This window comes from Neopsephotus bourkii, unplaced genomic scaffold, assembly GCF_033783945.1.
Source record: "Neopsephotus bourkii isolate Nb327-2 ecotype Australia unplaced genomic scaffold, CSIRO-AGI_Nbou_v1 NB_1120, whole genome shotgun sequence".
NCBI lineage: Eukaryota > Metazoa > Chordata > Aves > Psittaciformes > Psittacidae > Neopsephotus > Neopsephotus bourkii.
In genome coordinates this window covers 3,074,530-3,093,147 of record NW_026901606.1, presented here as the reverse complement: position 1 = coordinate 3,093,147, position 18,618 = coordinate 3,074,530, and the positions used below count along the sequence as shown (strand labels likewise).

The following is an 18,618-nucleotide window of genomic DNA, read 5'->3' as shown; positions in this document are numbered from 1 at the left end:
AAGGGGAAAAGCTAGCTAACTGACTGAAGTTATAATTTGGAATAAGAATGTAAAGTGTATTGATTGTACAAAATTCAGGTGTCTGCAGCTTCAAAATGTGGCCATGTTCTGCCTTTTCTGCCTTGAATTTTACATGGATCAGATGGTTTTGAAAGAAATGAATGCGTTGTAGTATGAATTATCAGGTGCAGCCATTGCTTTGAAAAAAATCGTGTTTTTCATTTAATCAAATTAGACTGAAAAATGAGGGAGATAAATGATGAGGGGAGAGTTTTCATTTTATTGTTGTACTTTAGATTTTTTTTTTATAGTTCTGAAGTGGAGAGTACAGTTGGGACATTTTAAAGACACGTGATATCCTTTCTATACTCGTAGCTCAGTTTGATATTTGCAAAAAGGCCCATTTGAGGGTATGTTCTCTTTACTCACACCTCAGTACTTGTGTATGGAAAATAGAAGTGACAGCTTTCTCATGGTTTAAAATGGTTTTTATAATCAAAACTTAGTATATTGCATTTCACTGGATACGTGTGGATGTATAAATACAGGCACTAAGATCTTTAACAGAAGTTTCTGTAGTGGTCATTAGGAAAGGGGAGAGTGATAGTATGGAAGACTTGCTCTGGGTCACAGTGGCAAATGCTGACTGCAGTGTGTGCTGGAACAGAAGTGGGACTAGGAGGAAGATTAACGATGGGCTAGTTTGCCTTCTCTGTTACCCCAGGTGTGGTACCACAGTACACTTTGTGCTTGACCAGTAAATGTAGAATTAAGTTAAAATAATACAGCCAAAGCTTTGCATTAAATGTGTTTATGATGTAAATGATTCTTAACAGTGAAACACAGTAGTGCTTCTTGATGTTGTACTTCCTCATGGAGCTCCATAACACTAAAACAACTTTCATAAAAGATATATATATATAATATGGCATATAAGTTAAACAGTTAACAGTGGGGAACTTCAAGGAATAGACGTCACTACTGGAGCTGGTCATGAGTGGCGGGTGATGACATGAAGATTAATAAAGTTCAACTTTGGATTGGGCAATATTTGCCACTGACATGAACTTTTCTTTTCTTTCTAAAGCACGACCTAAATCTGAAGTTTTTGTAGTGTGTTGTATATTTCCAGAACAAGTGACAGAGTTTATTGTATTAAATAGTTGAAATAAGTAGTTGCTGAGGAAAAAGAAGTTAGACAAAATTAAAAACAATTTACTTAGGCAGAGCTCTTTGAAATGCTTTATGTGTTAGCTATCTGATCTGGTTTTGCTTTATTTTTCTGGAAAATTATGGTGTTTTTCAGATTGCCAAGTTTTACTAGTAAATGTACTGCCAAAGCTTGGGAAAAAGTAAGTCAAGGACTCTTAAAATTACATAGTGTTGAGTGAAAAGCCAAAGAGAGGGGTTTTGTGTACCAGAAATCCTTATACTTTCAAATATAAAAATATATACCTGAGGCTGTAAAACGACCCATATTTAATTTCCTTTCAGATTATATTTAAAATGCCATAGATGTAAAAGGAGGGGTAACGAAATGGCAGACATTTCTTATGGTGTATCGGCATGCTCCATTTAGAATACTTCATTGTTTCATTATTTTTGGGAAGAGATAATTTCTAATATTGGCAAATTCATCATGGCTATAAATGAAGTAGTATGTTTTGCTGCTTGTCTTCCACAAGATGAGGAACCGATTTAACAGCTTCTCAGTTTTACACCATCTGGACGTTCAGATTTGACTTATGAAATGATGTCATACATGCTTAGCACGGAACAGATACCATATAGTAAAAGGTCTCATGAAGTTCAGGCTGAGTGGTTTTATTTCACGTTATGAGAAATGTAAAAATCTTGGTTCCTGATTACTGGAGGCAGAGAGAAGAATTTAGGGAAGGAGAAAATGACTGACATAACCAATGTTCTTGTAAACCTCCTCATTGCATTCCTGTGAATAGAAAATAAATCTGTCCATCGAAGACCACACACAGTATGAGTTGCTTATTCACTTTCCCAGACTGGCACTGATTCAGAGTTCTGCTTCTCTGAAAACTGACTTAGAGCACTGATTTCAGATGGGCTCCTGTCTGTGTATGTTAGTTTGGAGGACGATATACCTATTCTATAAAAACACATGGGCTTCATCATGTAGGTGGATTTTTGAGCTAGTGCTCTGCTATATCAGCCTCAAGATATCTTGACCACTGGTTGAGGAGATACAAGAAAACAGAGATGTATTTAACAGATTTTTCTTTTCTTTTTTTCTTCTTAACATTAGTGTCAGGACACAATTTAATTTGAGCTCCACAAAACACAGCTTTTGGGGACAAAGACTAGAGAGAAAACTAGAGATGTTTCCTGTACTTGCAAGGAGAAAAGGATGACACAGATTACAACCATGCTGTGTTATAAATCATGTTATTTTCTGATCTTAGAGGTTTAGTCTAAGCACTTACATGGACTTGGCTTAAATTATAATATCTAATGGTTAAATATCTCTATACAAAGGGGGAAAAAAGAGGGAACATCAAATAAAGTATTGTCTTATAAAAGAATAAGAAAAGGTATGGTTTACAAGATTAGTTTGAATCTCCGTGATCCAAATTGATTGAATTATCAGAAATGCTATGTCAGTAACCCATGTCTAGCTGCTTATTATTTGGGAAAGATTTTTGTTTCACCAGGAAGGTGGAATTCCTCTAAGACAGAAATTCCTCATAATTCTGTGGAACTCATACTCTAGCTAGAACAGTAAAACATTTGCTGACCTGTGGTTCATTTGCGAAGGGCTGGGGAGTAAGACAGTTTAACCTCCTAAGTATGACATCAAATTTGTTGTGGCTTGAAAGTAACATCATGGGCTGTTAATGGAAGTGTCAAGTCACTAAGAGAGTACCTGTGGTGTAAGCCCATCTTTTAACTCTGTGTTGTGCCTTTGTTTAGGGAATAAAAACAATGTATTGGTCATGTTATGAGCTGGCTAGTAGTGAAAGGAAATGCAAAAAGGTTCAGTCATGTGGGGCTGTTTGTATAAACAGCTGTATGAGGACAGGATTGGGTCTGAGAAACGAGTGGACAGGCCTCTGCTCCCATTTCACACACAGATTGTCACTCATAGACTTGGACTTCAGCACCACTCGACCTTCCTTCTTGTGTTCCCAAGTTTTAATGCCTAAAATTCCCATTCCTGTGTTGAATCCCTGAGCTGTGATGTCATGGTGTGTGGGAAGAAATTGGTGAAGAAGAGTGAGAATTGTCTGCTTGATCCTGAGGGTGGGGACTGGATAGATAGAGAAGAAAAGGCTATTGACTCAAACTGCGTGGTTCAGCCAAGCAGAACAGAGCATGTGTGAGCTACTGTGTTATCCCAGTCGCTAGGGAACAGTATCACTGCTTTGTTTATGAGTGGGTCTAATCACCCTCAACTCCCCTTGACTTCAAGCATTAAGCTTCTGCCTAGTGGCAGTTGGAAAATGAGGCTGCAGTGACTGAAGAGAACTCCTTTTGGAGTGCCCACCGCAATGTTATGATGAGCTCCTCAGCTGCAGCTTAAAGGCCCAACAGAGATTTTTTTGATTTGACTTAAGGGATTGCTTTCAGACACGAAGCAAACAAGTGTTTAAGTCTAAAGAAGATGTGGTAATGAGTTTCAGATGAGGCCTTTTATGTTTATTAAAAGAAGTCCAAAAGTTTGCTGCTGCTATTATTTATTTTCTAACTTAAAAAGTCATCTTTGAATCTCATACTGCACACTGCTTGCATACTACAAGATCCTAATACTGTATTACTGTAAAAAATAGTCTTAAAAATAAAATAAATCCAATAGAATTCCTCTCTCACCTCCCTCCTTGCCCCAGTGTATAGAAAAGCAATGAGCCATTTTAAGAGCAGGGAGAACATGCATTTTGAGATCCAATAGATCATCTAAATTGGTCCCAAAACATGTTTTAAAATGGCATTGCAAGGACTTCTGCTTTGAATAAATTTAACATTACAAAACTTGGAATATAAGTAAAATAAATTTGCTGATTGTTTTGTACTGAACTAATATTCTAATTAACTAGGAAAATAAGTGCTTAATGAAGATGATCCTTTCTGACTAGTCAAACTGCAGAACTTAAAAATGCTATTTATGCCCTTTCAGTTACTTGCATCTATCTTTTTATTATAAATTTATTTGTAATAAACTTAAATTTCTATGTAACATATACTTTAAACCCTTGTTCTCTATTTTCTGACATTTGTATGTTTGAAATTTGGATTAGTGAATCTAAAATTTCTCACTTGTCTGACCTCCTGCAGCTCTCTTTAGACGGAGAATTACTCTATACTGCCACATCATATATTTTCAATCCAAACATTGTCTTCTTGATGGCTTACCTTGCAGCCAAAACAAGCCTGTATGGGTCCACCTAATGTGAGCACCTCAAGGTTTCAGAGCTGCAGAAGAAAACAGCATCAGAAGAATGGCCTCTATTCAGGGAAACCCATCTTTGTAATATCAAATGATTGCACTCTCTTTATCTTGGTTCTCTACTTTGCATGAAATTATAATGTCATTCAAATGGTTTGCAAACCTTGCAAAGGTTCTCCATGCCTGTGCTGCCACCTCCGTGTGCTTTCTGAGCTGCATACTATCTTTCTCTCTCTGGGTGGAACGGAAGGGCAAATGTAGGTCTATGGCAGTATTTTTAGTATCTCTTCTCCTGGACTTGTTCTGATGTGTTAACCAGCCTTCTAGAAAAACAAAATATTTCACTAAGAATAAACTCCTTGATTTCCATACTCCAGGCTTGAATTTGGGAGTTTGAGGCTGCACAATGAATGTAGAATTGAATCTGTAATGCTTAACACTGAGTTGGTTTTGTTGATCTTGTATGATGTTTAAAAGTGCTGACAAAATTTCGTGGGTATACTATGTTTTCTTGCATTATTTTATTTACAAACTAGCCTTCAATAATATGAGACTCACATTAAAACAAACAAACAAACAAGAAACCCCCATCTTTTGGTCTTTAAAAACATGAGATATGATGAAATCTGTTTTTTTTACCCCCAAATATCCCCATCTGGTATTCTATTCTGTGTTGCCCATGAGCTGCTCAGTGATTCATTTGTAACTTCATTTCTGAACCAGAATGTGGAAACAGGTATGATTTAGTGGAAGTGGTCCCTGAAGGAACCAATACATGCAAAGTGCAACTATTGAAATACTGATGATTAAAAATAAACATATTCAGTTGCTTTAATGAACTGCGATGTCTACTATCTTATTACAAAGCTGCCTTTTCTTACAAAGGTATTAAGAATAGAATTTATGTGATGAGTAATTCTTTCTTTGGCATTAGAGAATTAATGAAGTTCTGCCCCTTACCCCCACAGCATATTTTAGATTAGACAAAGAAATTGATAAACATTTAAAACTAGAGATATATGTTCCAGTTCAGTTTAATTTCTGTTCCTCCCCACCCCTTTTACAATTCCTTATTTATCTATTCAACTTAGCACACCCTTTCATACACTTTTGTTTTTAAACATTCTTGTAGGAATAATATTATTTGCTTTTTCAATTTCAATGAAATATTCAATTTTTCACTTTGCTAATTATCAAGGTCACCAAAGATTACATGCATCATAATTTGAACTCTTCACATTCTACAGTCAGGATCTTTATATTCTTGAATTATTACAGTATTATAATTGTCTTGATCTTTTCTACTATATAAAAAGCTGCACCATTAGAACTTGCAAAACTTCATTTTCTAGCTTGCAGTTTTACTTTATGGCTTCACCTCCACTTCGCCATCACATCATTGTAAGGCAGCTTAGGCATTTGCTTTATTCCAGTCTATTGTCGTATTTTAATTTAAGGAAGCAGTGATGAGGTATCTTACTTTGAATATCTTTTTGGAAATTATTGAGAGCCAGTAGTTTGTATAGTATATTAGAAGTTCTCAAAGACTGAATCAGTGAGCATCCTGATAGTGACTGCTTCCTTTCCTGTTCACGGTGTGAAGAGTAACTCCTTTTCCTTTTGGAATTAGAGCTTACCTTGTGGTAACTGCTTCAGGCACTGCTTATGTAGAAGGATATAATTAATAAAGGTACAAGAAATTTGAAGCTGTAAAGTAGGATTGTTAAATCTACTTGAAAAACCCGCTTTCCTGTCAGGCTCTTTGTTTCTTCCCCTATTTTGACAGTATCTTGATTATACTCCCTCAAAAGCTAGTTCCTTCTTCCTTCATTTCATTGAACAGGTACCCTGTAATTTAGATTTTCTTTTTTCTTTCCACTTTTTTCTTTGCTTCACAAAAAGCTTTTCTTGGTTTTGATAATATTTATGCTGCTGTCTTTGAATGTGGTTGCTGCTTCCTGCCACCCCCATAGCAGAGGAGAGTCAGCTATTTTTCCTCCTTGTTTACAAATGCTTTTATAAGTACCCAAGCTTCTAATTGCAATTAGCAGTAGAGCTGTTTATAGAAACAACAGTATACAAATAGTAACCAGTATCAAGTGATCTATGGATTTTTTCCAGACCACCAGCAAGCATTTGCTTGATCATAATTTGGAAACTGTTTGAGTTGTGTTAGAATAATAAAATCGCGTGCTTGAGCTTTTATAAAGAATGAAGTGAGAAAATTGAGGCTGCATACACCTTCTGGGCTGTTAGAATGCTTTTGATTTATTTATTTTTTTTCCTTTTTTAAATTTATTTTAGGGTTTCTAAAGGAAAAACTGTTACGTAATGCGCAGCAGTTTGGTGAGGGTCTTTAATAAGACATTTCTGCTTAGAAAAATCCTTAGGATATCCCTTATTTTGGTTGACAGGGATTTGTGCTTATTACAGCAAAATACAGTAAGGCCCATTTGTTGAGAGACATATGCAACATGCAATGGAGAAAAGTGAAGAACCTTATAATTTCCTTATTTGCCATGTGTTTGTTCAATTGTCTTTCTATATTGCTGATCTGTGCCCAAACCTTTGTAGTGATTGTGGTATCTTATAGCCAGCTTCATGGCTTTAATGGACAAAGTAAATACAAAATACAGAACATTGTTTTCAATGAGTTATATATTTCATAGGTCAAGGTGATTTTATTTTTAAGTCTTTTACGTATGTTACGGCTTTTTTTTACTGCTGTTTCATATTTTGACTATTCTACTTTTTTTTTTTTTCCCATTCATGCTTTGGTGCTAGAAGTGCTTTCATTTTTATATTCCATTTTAACAAATAAAATAATCTTTTACTTGTAGGTGAAGTTGGAAAATCTACATAGAAAAAGCCCTCCAAAACATTTAAGTGACAAAAAAAAGGGGTAATGAATAAAATTAAATGAAATACGTTAGTGACCTTTGTAAAACCAAAACATGTTTGATTTACTTACTGTAGGTTGATGCCTTGCGATTACGATTGGAAGAAAAAGAAACCTTTCTGAATAAAAAAACAAAGCAACTACAAGACCTCACAGAAGAGAAAGGAACCCTGGCTGGAGAGATTAGAGATATGAAAGACATGTTGGAAGTAAAAGAAAGAAAAATTAATGTCCTTCAGAAAAAGGTAAGAGCACTGATGGAAGGCTACACTGTAAAACTTTTGAGGCATATTTATTTCTTATACCATATTCATTTTAATATGTTAAAAAATGCAAGGAATGAGTCTATAATAGTCCAGTAATTCTATAACTGTTACTGTTCAAGTAGCTCTTTCCCATGGGATCATTTCTATAGTAGTATATCTTAATCATATTATGTTACAAAAATATTAGGTTGCATAGTTTCCACAAATTTATTTGAACTAAATGAAAGTCCTAAAATTTTTGACAAAACTTCTCGTTTCTCAACATGAGGGATTCTGTTATCCTTACTAACACTGATTACTTCTCTTCCCAAGTAATATAAATAAAATGTGTGGGACTGCTCAAAGGTTAGGATACTGCTTTTTCTTCTTTAAAGACTTTTTTCTAGGTGGTGGGGAAGAAATCTAATTTAAGTTAGTTATCTGCTTTTCCTGTGGGCTAAAGATGTTAAGAAGGGATGCTCTCTCTGAAAAGCTTTATTAGTCTTACTTCTAATTTTCCACAGATTTAGCTAACTACATTTACTATGTTTGAGAAGTTGGATTTAATCATTAAAGTTTCCATGTGGGAGTGGGAAGGGAATTTCCTGGAAAGAAAGCTCTGCAAGTGTTCTGCATACAGTAGTAGAGTGTGGGTTTTTATTTATCATAGCCTTTTTCTCACACTCACAAAAATATTTATGCTAGCAGGTATGTTCTCTGTGTGGCATTTGTATCACTACTGTATGTAGATGCATTCGTGAGCATATAGATAAATGGAGAAAACGTTCTTGCATCACATACATTTTACTATTACTTCTCCCTTCCTCTCACAGCCACCCAAAAGAATGTCTACTCCTTACTCTCTGTTATTATGTAGGTAGTTCATATTACTGTGTTTTTTATCTAGGATTCTTATAGGGTTCACATGGTCCAGCTCTGCTTCATCTGCAATTGGTTAAATACAGTCTTTAAAAAGCCAAGTCCTTATTTTCCAGAAACTGGGAAGACTGCTTTCTCAGGACTAGGAAATAAGGCCTATCAAAACTGCAGTATCTTTAATCTTATTTTTGAATGTTTGCCTTGTTAGCAGTGCTGATGATGTAAAGATAGGAAAATTCAAGCCCTTTACCCTGTACTGAATGCCCATTAGTTTTGGACATCACTTCAGAGTTTTGAAGAAAAGAATGCGTCTTTTCTGATGGTTTGTTCTAAAAAGCCCCTAAACACACCAACAATGTGCAGTTTGTCAAGTGTTTATATCTTGGGGAAATGGATCAGTAAGAGGAATGTGGATTTAGTGATCTAAATTGTGGGATGAATGTAACATCACAGAGCTGTCAGCACTCTCTGTCATGGCTGTGTGCTCAGTAATATTCAGCATAATGTGTTTTCTCTGGTTTTATTACATTATGGCTGTTTAATTGGGTCTTGCAGATGGTCTTGCCTCTTTTGCACCTGTTTCTTAATGAAAATAATCAGTCTTAAACTGCACTATTTTCACTAAATCATAAATACGTTACAGCATCATGAGTTCTAGTATACAGCGTAATAAATCTATTAGGTGCAAAATCAGAGTTAGCACTAAACTGATTCTTTAAAACTGAAGTAGCACATGATTTATTTATTTATTTGGGTTTTTATTCTGGTAAATATGCTTCATCAGGAACTTCTAAGTTCAGATTTTTCTGCTATGGACTAAATACTGGGTTTACATAGAGAAAAATGCATTCTGACGATTACTTAAAAGTAAAAATATTCATTGACATCATGTAAAAATTATGTGTCAATCTGCTTCTCTGACGCATTTTTAATAACCACAGCATCTTAATATGTAGATGTTAGCATGCCCCAGAATGCTAATATCAGATCATCACTACACAATTTGTTTATAGGAAAAGAATATGATATTTGGAAAATACATTTTTTTAAATTACCCTTAGGTAATATTTTCAGCTGTTACTTGTGCCGTGCTTCCAGTGTAGTTTGGAGATAAATTCACTCACAGATAATTTGGCTAGAGAAAAATTTGATTGAAATATTGTCCTTCTCTACTTTCTCCTGTTATTTAAGTAGGATACTCTCACTGTTTACTTTTCATGTGTCTGATGTACAATTCTGAAGTAAAAAATTCTGTATGTCACCAATGGAGTTCAAGGTTTTTAAATTAATATGGAAAAAAAAATAGTATTATACCTAAAAATAAAATAACCCAAGTGTTCAACTTAATTTTGGCAGTGCTTATTAGATCATAACCTCCCATGGTCATCCTCCTTGCGCATGCCAGTGTCCTTGGCAGCAGATGCAATCTCATCTCTGGAACACGATACTTACATGTAGAAAGGAAGATGTTCGGTGGCTGTCGACTTTTTTTCAAGAAGCTTTCCTGGCTTTGTGCCTTTCTGTTCTAGATAACTTTATCCTCACTGCTTGAAGTTATGTGTCCTAGAACATTCATACCTCACAGAGTCTTTATGTTCTGTCAAAGGCAAAGGGAGTGCAGCCCTTTTTCATCCATACGCAGATTGTTCATTCAGAAGTGTATGTTGTTTCAGAACTATGTTGGGCTGTATGTAGTAGTGATTCCTAGTGCTGTAGTATTCTTATTGTAATGTTTTTGAACAGTCACTTTTCAGGGATTTTCAGATAATTCAGATAATCCAGTGGTGGATGCTGTGCTTTAAGGTTAAGATTGTCCAGTGTACTTCTTTTCTTTCTAGTTTTGGCAACATACATTTCCAATAGTAAGCATATATAAGAAAAAATTTTGATAGAAAAGTATTCACTGTATATATATATTGATTGCAGTAATTTTATCCTTTACTTGAGTCTAATTAGGCTTTTATCCTTACTCCTTGCTGGATCGCATGTCTCTTGCATTCCTCCAGTTTTTGCTCATTTTCTCCTTCTGACCTTTTGTCTATTTCTTCCACTGTTGTTTTTGCTTCAAGTGATGGCAGCCAGACATTTGTGTGTGGTGTGTTTAGAAGTTCTTTTCTTCCCATCATGCATATATATGTGGAGAATTCAGTGGTGGAAAGCAACATGGGCTGTTTCATAGGGAACTAGGAGGTGAAACAATTACTGGGCCTGCTAGTGGATTGTCCTGCCTTCTGCTTAACTATACGAAAACCCTTCTGAAAGTGAAGGAATTACTTTTATGTTTTCATCTAGTTCTTGTTAGTCGCTGGATTCTCTGATTGTAATATTATAATGCTTGTCTGCATTTTTTTTTTTTCTATGCAGGCCAGAACTTTGTATCTGCATATTTTTAGCTTTCAGAGAAGGCTGCGTGGAGACCTCATAGCAGCCTTCCAGTATCTGAAGGGGGGCTATAGGGATGCTGGGGAGGGACTATTCATTAGGGACTGTAGTGATAAGACAAGGGGTAACAGGTTCAAACTTAAACAGGAGAAGTTTAGATTGGAGATAAGGAAGAAGTTCTTTACTGTGAGGGTGGTGAAGCACTGGATTGGGTTGGCCAGGGGAGTTGTGAATGCTCCATCCCTGGGGGTGTTCAGGGCCAGGTTGGACAAAGCCTTGGGTGGCACAGTTTAGCGTGAGGTGTCCCTGCCCATGGCAGGGGGGTTGGAACTAGATGATCTTAAGGTCCTTTCCAACCCTAACTATTCTATGATTCAGTGATTTACTTTTGATACGAGAACTTGTGAATAACCAATGATTTGAGTGCCTTAATTTATTGATGCAAGATAGATGGCTACATCTCTCTCCACTCAGCCTAAAGTGTTTTACTCAGCCTAAAATAATATTTGTTTTAATGGTTGTATTGAAGTAATTGAAGAAGGAAGAATTTGTATATAGTGCTTAAAAATATTTCTGTCAGTAATAACCTGAACCTGAGAAGGAAGGAATATGTAACTTGGAAAGATGCAATTTCTAATTCAATGTTCTTTCTCTTGTGAACTCTACTCTTATCTGCCGTGTTGACAAATACGAAGGAGACCAAAGCAAACCTAAAGAAGTTCCTTTTCAAAGGTGGAGTGGTTTCTTCTCTTTTCTGGATAGCTGTCATACTTGGATGACAGGAGAGGTTCTGTTGATGACTCCCTACCAAAGGTGTGGAAGAAATAAAAACAGTGGCAGCAAAACAGCTGGTGAGCCCCACGGACTGGCATAAGAACACACATAAGGCAACATATTGCAGAAAAAAATAATGGGCATTAGTAGTGATCACAAAGTAGTGATGCATTGTTCTCCCTTGCAGTGGTTTTGGTGTAATTTTTGACAAAACTGAGAAGTCGATACGCTATTCAATGTAATTTTGTAGGCTTAAGGGAGGCCCAGCACTGGAACAGCATGCATTCAGAGGATTTGGATCAAGGTAGATTGGCATGGAGTAATAATAAACTTATGTCAATGTCAGAGGTGCAATATTAGTTAATATTTCTTTCTTTTAGAATCTTTGGCACCACTGTTCTGTTTTAGTGCCAGTAAAGTTGGGTATGCTGTTTTAATAGCCTTGTTTAACCTGGCAAATCTAGTCTTACACCTCATATCTGTCAGTTTAGCATGCAGAGGGGCAGACCTCAGAAATCTTTATGTATTTCTTACCAGATCGTGCAAGTTCTATGAATATGGCCAAGTTGTAGGCTGAAGGGGAAGAAGTGCTAAACTGGATGATGATTCTTTCATGTCCCTTTTTGCTCCCAAGTTTCTTCTTTCATACAGTGGCTATTCCTGGTGTGTTTTGTTCTCTAGGAATCTGTAGGTATTTTAAGAAACAATTATATACTATGAAGTATGAGTTTCAGTGTTGAAAACAGTAGCTGTTGAGACAAGAACAGTGTAGGGGATGTAGACCTGGATCATATTAGGACAACAGCTTGTGGAAATTCTTTTGTGAGGACTATTATAAAAGAACACCATGTAAAGGGGGCTAATATAATATTCTAGTTTGACTTGCAACATAACTTTCATGTAAAATGTTACAGTTTCCATCTTTAATAGTTTAAGCTTTGTGATTGATGAAGTGCTACATGACTAAGGGCCCTAACCTACCAGCTAATTAGCATCTGTAGGAAATGTCATAAAGTCTTTGCTCTCATGTAATAATTGGAATCTGTACTTGGAGTGGCTGGACTGTACACACTAGGTGATATTGTCCAGTTTGTGTTAAATTAAAATGTGTTGTGTAATCAATTTGTGCATTACTGTTAGCTGTCTTCTAAAAATGACGAAATTTGCATATGATCAGGTTAGGAATATATTAATGTAAGCAAATGAGTCCTACTCTTGTACTTAGAAATTTGCATCAGTATTATTGCTTGACGCAGGAATTCTGCCTAAGAGCACTGCTGAGATTGAAACTTCTGAATCCCGATTTGTCCAGGAAGACCTAAGAATGAACTTCTTTCATTTGATCTCAACAAGTAGAAAGTGCAAAGTGCATTGTCAGTAGAAGGTGCCTTTGAATTTTTTTTTTCATGGTTAATCAGTTGGGAGCACATTTTTGTAATTCATGAAGGGGTCATGGTGGCATGATGAAGGATATTATTAACATTTCAAATTCTATTGGACCATTATAAGTGGGCTGTTATGTGAACTGGGGTTTCACTAAAATCAGAGTTTTAATGTATTTCTGGAGTGTAACAACAAATACTGAACTAACTCATTCTGTAGAACAAATCAATGTTCTGACTGCAGATTACCAGCATCAAAAAAAAAAAAAAGGGAGACATTGTGGTGTAACATGAAAGTTCCTGTGTTTCAGAGCTGCTATGATGACTTTTGGTTTGTGTAGTACATTACAAAAGGTGGTTCTTATACTCAAGAAAGTGAAGAAATATTGACTGTACCTTGTCCTGGTGTTAAGAATCATGTCTAAGTCGGTCTCCTCTTTATCAATGGCAGCTGACAAAGGCTGGAGATGTTCGACACCAGCTGTTTGGAAGAATTCATAAGTGTCACTAGGTTTCACTATTAGCATCTGAAATTACAATCATATCTTAGTTTAGTGTAATTATTCCCCCAGTTGGAGGGGGAAGCATCTATTCTTTGGAATGAGCTTCACTTGTCAGAAAATATTACAAGGAACAACATGTATGCAGTTTTTGAAGAAACAGGGTCAAACTGCAGTGGGTCAAACTAGTCTGTGTCATGTACCAATGATAACCTGCTTGCATGTTTGCAAATCCTAGTTGTATTTTAAAACCCTAAAGGTTAAATTTGGCTGCCTTTGTATGCCATTGTCCTGGGTTTAGCAGTGGCATCATTTTTCTCTTTCTTGGTAGCTGGTGCAGTGCTGTGTTTTGACTTTGACCTGGGAACAGAGCTGATAAAAATGATGTTTTGGTTTGGCCAAAGACTTTGTGAGCCTCATGCTCTGCCAGGGAGGAGGGGAAGCCGGGAGGAAGCAGAGACAGGACACCTGACCCGAACTGACCAAAGAGGTATTCCATACCACAGCATGTCATGCCCAGGATGTACCGGAGAGTTACCCGGAAGGGGCTAGAGTGGACTGCAGGGTTGGAGGAGGTATCGGTTGGTGCTTGGTCGGGCTGGGGGGGGGCAAATTATCAGTCGCCTGGTGATGGGGTGTTGTATTCTCTTCCCTTGTTATTTCCTTTATCATTACTATTATTGGTGATAGCAGTAGTGATTTGTGTTATACCTTAGTTACTAAACTGTTCTTATCTCAACCCGTGGGAGCTGCATTCTTTCTGATTCTCCTCTCTGTCCCTCCAGGAGTAGAGGGAGGGCAAGAAGGGTGGGGAGTGGGTGAACAAGTTGTCTGGCTGGGGTTAAACCACGACAGCCATCTATGGAAAACTGAGTATTTTGGGTATATGATTTAATTCATTTGGGAGCTATAGGGTGAGAGATTGTTAGTGTAAGGGAAAATAAGTACTAGTTATTTGAAGAAATAGGCTGAAATAAGAAGTGCTTTGAAGAGTTACTGTCATATATTCATGTTTATGTAGTTCCTAGCACAGTAGTATGATACTATACATACAGTATTAACTTTCTAAATGTAGTTATATGTATAGAAAGGAGGCAATCAGTCGTGAGATCTAAATTATGTAGTACAATATATGAGAGAGAAAAAAGATCACTCTTTTGGAAGTAGAAAACGTGTATGCATAGATCACTTGTATTCGGAGTTTAAAAGATAAATCCTTAAGCGTAAATCATGTAAGTTATTCCAGATCAAATATGCATGCTAGTTTTGAGAGGGTTCTTTACACAGAGCTCAAATGTAGAGATTTGAATATTTCAAGCCTCAGGTTATACATAGCATACAGAAGTGCTCTTAAAAACAATATGCCATTTACAAAGTAGGGCTGAACTTAATGAGATACTTACATAAGGGTTTCATACTGCTAGTGTGACAGCAGTGCTACTGGTGAGGAAGGAAACTGCCATTTGGCTCTGAAATGTCAATAGTAATTAACAAAGTCATCTTTAAATAAGATCCCAAGTTTTATTCGTGCTGCGAAAGCAGCCAACTCACATACTGGGAATTTAAGTTGTCTGAAGAGTAGTATTTTCAATAAAGTTGGAGGAAATTTCTTTTGAAGTGTGAAAGAGCTAAATTATGTATAGTGTGCCTTGGCAAAAATAAAGTAGAAGCTGTCATATTTGGGAGGTACGGAAGAACACAAAGGAATTATTTAGGCAAATGGAAGACTATGTATCTGAAAAAGAATGAAGGAGTGCTTCACCACCCTAACAGGAAAGAATTTCCTCCTTATATCCAATCTAAACTTCCCCTGTTTAATTTTTAACCCATTACCCCTTGTCCTATCACTACAGTCCCTAATGAAGAGTCCATCCCCAGCATCCCTGTATGCCCCCTTCAGATACTGGAAGGCTGCTATGAGGTTTCCACGCAGCCTTCTCTTCTCCAGGCTGAACAGTCACAACTTTCTCAGCCGATCTTCATATGGGAGGTGCTCCAGTCCCCTGATTATCCTTGTGGCCTCCTCTGGACTTGTTCCAACAGTTCCATGTCCTTTTTATGTTGAGGACACCAGAACTTCACACCCATTGCTCTTGTTCATCTCCTTCCCAGGATATGTAGTTACAGCTCATCTGCAACTTGACTGAATGTATATCCAAGTTTGTTATATCTGGAAATAAACATTTCCTAATAAATATAAAAGTAAACATATACATTAGCAGTTGCTTTTTACCAATTTTGCAGTATATTAGATTTCTACCCTTTTATTGGTATAGAATCAAGCACCTTAATTTATGCATTGCTAGAGCTCCTTGACATTGACAGTCATGCTCCCTGGTGGTATTCCATTGCTGTCCATCGGACAGAGCAGTCTGTACTAGAGACTCTAATACCTTAGTAAATTGGGTAGTTTATCACTTTTGGAAAAGCATCACCCCTCACCTTTGAGTGGAGCTCTTACTGGCTTTATGAAATCATGAAATTCAAAGCCTTAAAAGTACACATGCAGATAACTTTAATGGTAATAATAAATGAGAATTGTTATCTTCATACTTCTCTCTTCATATTATTGTTACCAGATGTAGCCAGAGCTAGTGGTGCCAGTTTGGTCGGATTGCTTTGATAATTTTCTCATTTCCAAGTAGTGTGTATTTCTTGGTGGCAGAATCAGCAGTGGTGTGTTTGAATACGAGTAGAATAAATCCAACTTTAGAATGGAATCTGAATCTAATTCCTTTCCTTCTAGCGCACCTGACTTTAATTTTTAACGCCTAGCTAAGCACAGTGCTAAGATCAAAGTGAAATAAAGAGAATGCAGTAAAGCAGTTCTTGGAAACTAAAAAGAAAAATGGCATAGCATTGCATAATCTTTTATATATGAAAGAAGTACTGGGCCTATTTGCCATTCACTTAGGAATAAATCTGCAGTGAATTTACTAGCGGTAATTATGCCTCTGTAAAATCTTCTATATCCAGGAGAAAAATATGTTTATTACCTAAAAGATGCCTTGATGCAACAGCAGAAATATCCATTCATGTCTCCAGACAGGCACAGAGTCTGGAGCCTGTCTTTACTGCTCTGTGCTTAACCCCATGCCAGTGTGACTGTACACCACTGGAACTTGAGGGTGGTGTTCTCTGTAGTGCATACTGCTGATGTTGACTGTGGGTGAGAAGCTGCTAAAGGTACACATGAATCTGTAACCTCTTCTTCTTAAAGCAGCTGTTTGTTGATAGAGAGTGCTAAGAGTATGTAAAATTGCATTTTTGATTTGAGTGAAATACCTGCTGTGACCTATCCAAAAATCTTAATCCATGGTTAAGTCTGTATTTTTGTTGTGGCTGTCCTGGGAGCTATAAATAGTTTCATTTGAATGTTTATTTTAAAAGAAATAATCCACGACTTTTGAGAGTTTTAAATGTTTTACATGTCAGGAGGCAGCTGTGATAGGAAGCAGCTGAACAAATGTGAAGAACTTCGAAGTATAGAATTTAGACTACATGTGAAGGTAATAGAAAACAGGAATTTGATAATTTAGTTGCAAAAGAGATCATCCCTGTGAACTGTCCATGGGATCTAGTCTTGTACCTTGTGTTAGATTTACAAAACATGATTTCTTGCATGACATTTTACATGTTCAGCAATTGTTAGCACTCTTGAATTGTTCCTGAGTTTTGTACGCTGTCATTTTATGTAATGTAATATAATTCATCCTCTGCCTTGGAATGTATGAATTGCAACACCTTCCATGAGTCCCTGTAAATCATTCTAACTTTGGGGAAGGAGAATAGAAGCCACCTCATAGACAGCTAGCTGCAGGCAGGGCAGCAAAATGAACCAGTCCATGCCATCACCCTTGTGAACTGCCTTCCGTTGTCAAGGTAGGCGCTTTTCTCCTTTGGGCATGTTGTAATGTTGACAGCAGTGTTTAATGCTGACAAATACTGAGACTTGCTTTACAATTCATGCTGCAGGACATTTCTTGGTAAAGGCTAAATCTGTTTTTTGTTTTGGAGGATGGCGTTAGGTATGGGGAAGGATTGGGTAGTGTTGCAGCCATTGACTGCTTGTCACTGTACCTTAAGTGTTCTGCTGCAAAACCTGTCAAAATACCTCAAACCCACAAAAAAGGCATAGGAACAGAACTGGAAGATTTGCTTGGGTTTTGATTAAGTTTTAGTACACTATTTGCAGACCACCGGGTTGACACAGACTACTTGTACCAATGCTAAAATAAAAATTCTCTGAGTACAGCAGCAGAAAATAATCTTCATATGTGCTTAGTTCTGGAAAAAGCTCTTCCCTGTCTGACAGCTTTTTAGCATTGAGCTGGCCATCATTCAATCATTTAAAAAGTCTGGACTGTTCATAATATCTATCATCTGAATGCAAGACACTGAGAATGAAAATGTTGTCAAACTATTGTAGCTTCCTTGTTAAGCAGTGCTTAAGTTTTTTAAAAGAATTTTAGTTACTTACATGTGTCTCTTGGAGAGAATGCCTGATGAAAATTAAGATATGTAGTAATTTTAATGTGTGCAGAACTACAGAGATAGTCAATGTGTAATATATTTTGATACATCCATCATCTCTAAAGACTTCAAAGTGTTCTTAACTGAAAGCTCCTAACTTGGCACTCTTCTGAAGGTTTTACTTAGTGTCTGTCAAGCCCGCAATGGAGAGGGGCATGTTACAGGTAGTAACAGAAGTGAGCATGGAGCTACAAAGGCTTAATGCTGTGGGAGGGAAAACTGCATCTGACACTTGCTGAAACTTCTCATCATCCTGTGTAATTCTTTGAGATAAACTTTTAAATCTCTGGCATTAAAAGAACAAAAAAATATATAAAAGAAAAAAATACTACAAGTGTGTTATCAATTCTAGTATAGTATGAGGTTAATGTCACTGACATTGCAATAGCAGATGACCTCCAAAGGCATTATCAGGATATTAAAGTGAATTTTCCTGTAATTGCCATAGGAACAATTGAGTGTTCTTAATAGGTCCTTTCAGCAAGGTTTTTACAAAAAGAAAAATGAGCAAGGATGAATGAATAGAAAAGTAATAGAAAATGAATAGAAAGCCAAATGACTAAGGATGGCTACATTGATTAATAAAACCCAGGCATCAATGACCTAGTGA

General features: G+C 36.7%; 1 protein-coding gene across 12 annotated transcripts in view; it reads left to right on the top strand.

The window, feature by feature from the left end:
• Nucleotides 1-18,618, top strand: part of ERC2 (ELKS/RAB6-interacting/CAST family member 2) — a 490,267-nt gene that overhangs the window by 149,257 nt on the left and 322,392 nt on the right. For all 12 annotated transcript variants that reach the window (XR_009726824.1, XR_009726822.1, XR_009726820.1 and 9 more), the window contains one exon: nt 7,391-7,558. Coding sequence is in view for 3 of the 12 variants with exons in the window: in XM_061362415.1 (XP_061218399.1) it covers nt 7,391-7,558 (168 nt within the window). In the remaining 9 variants the exon portion in view is untranslated. The remainder of the gene's footprint in view (nt 1-7,390; nt 7,559-18,618) is intronic.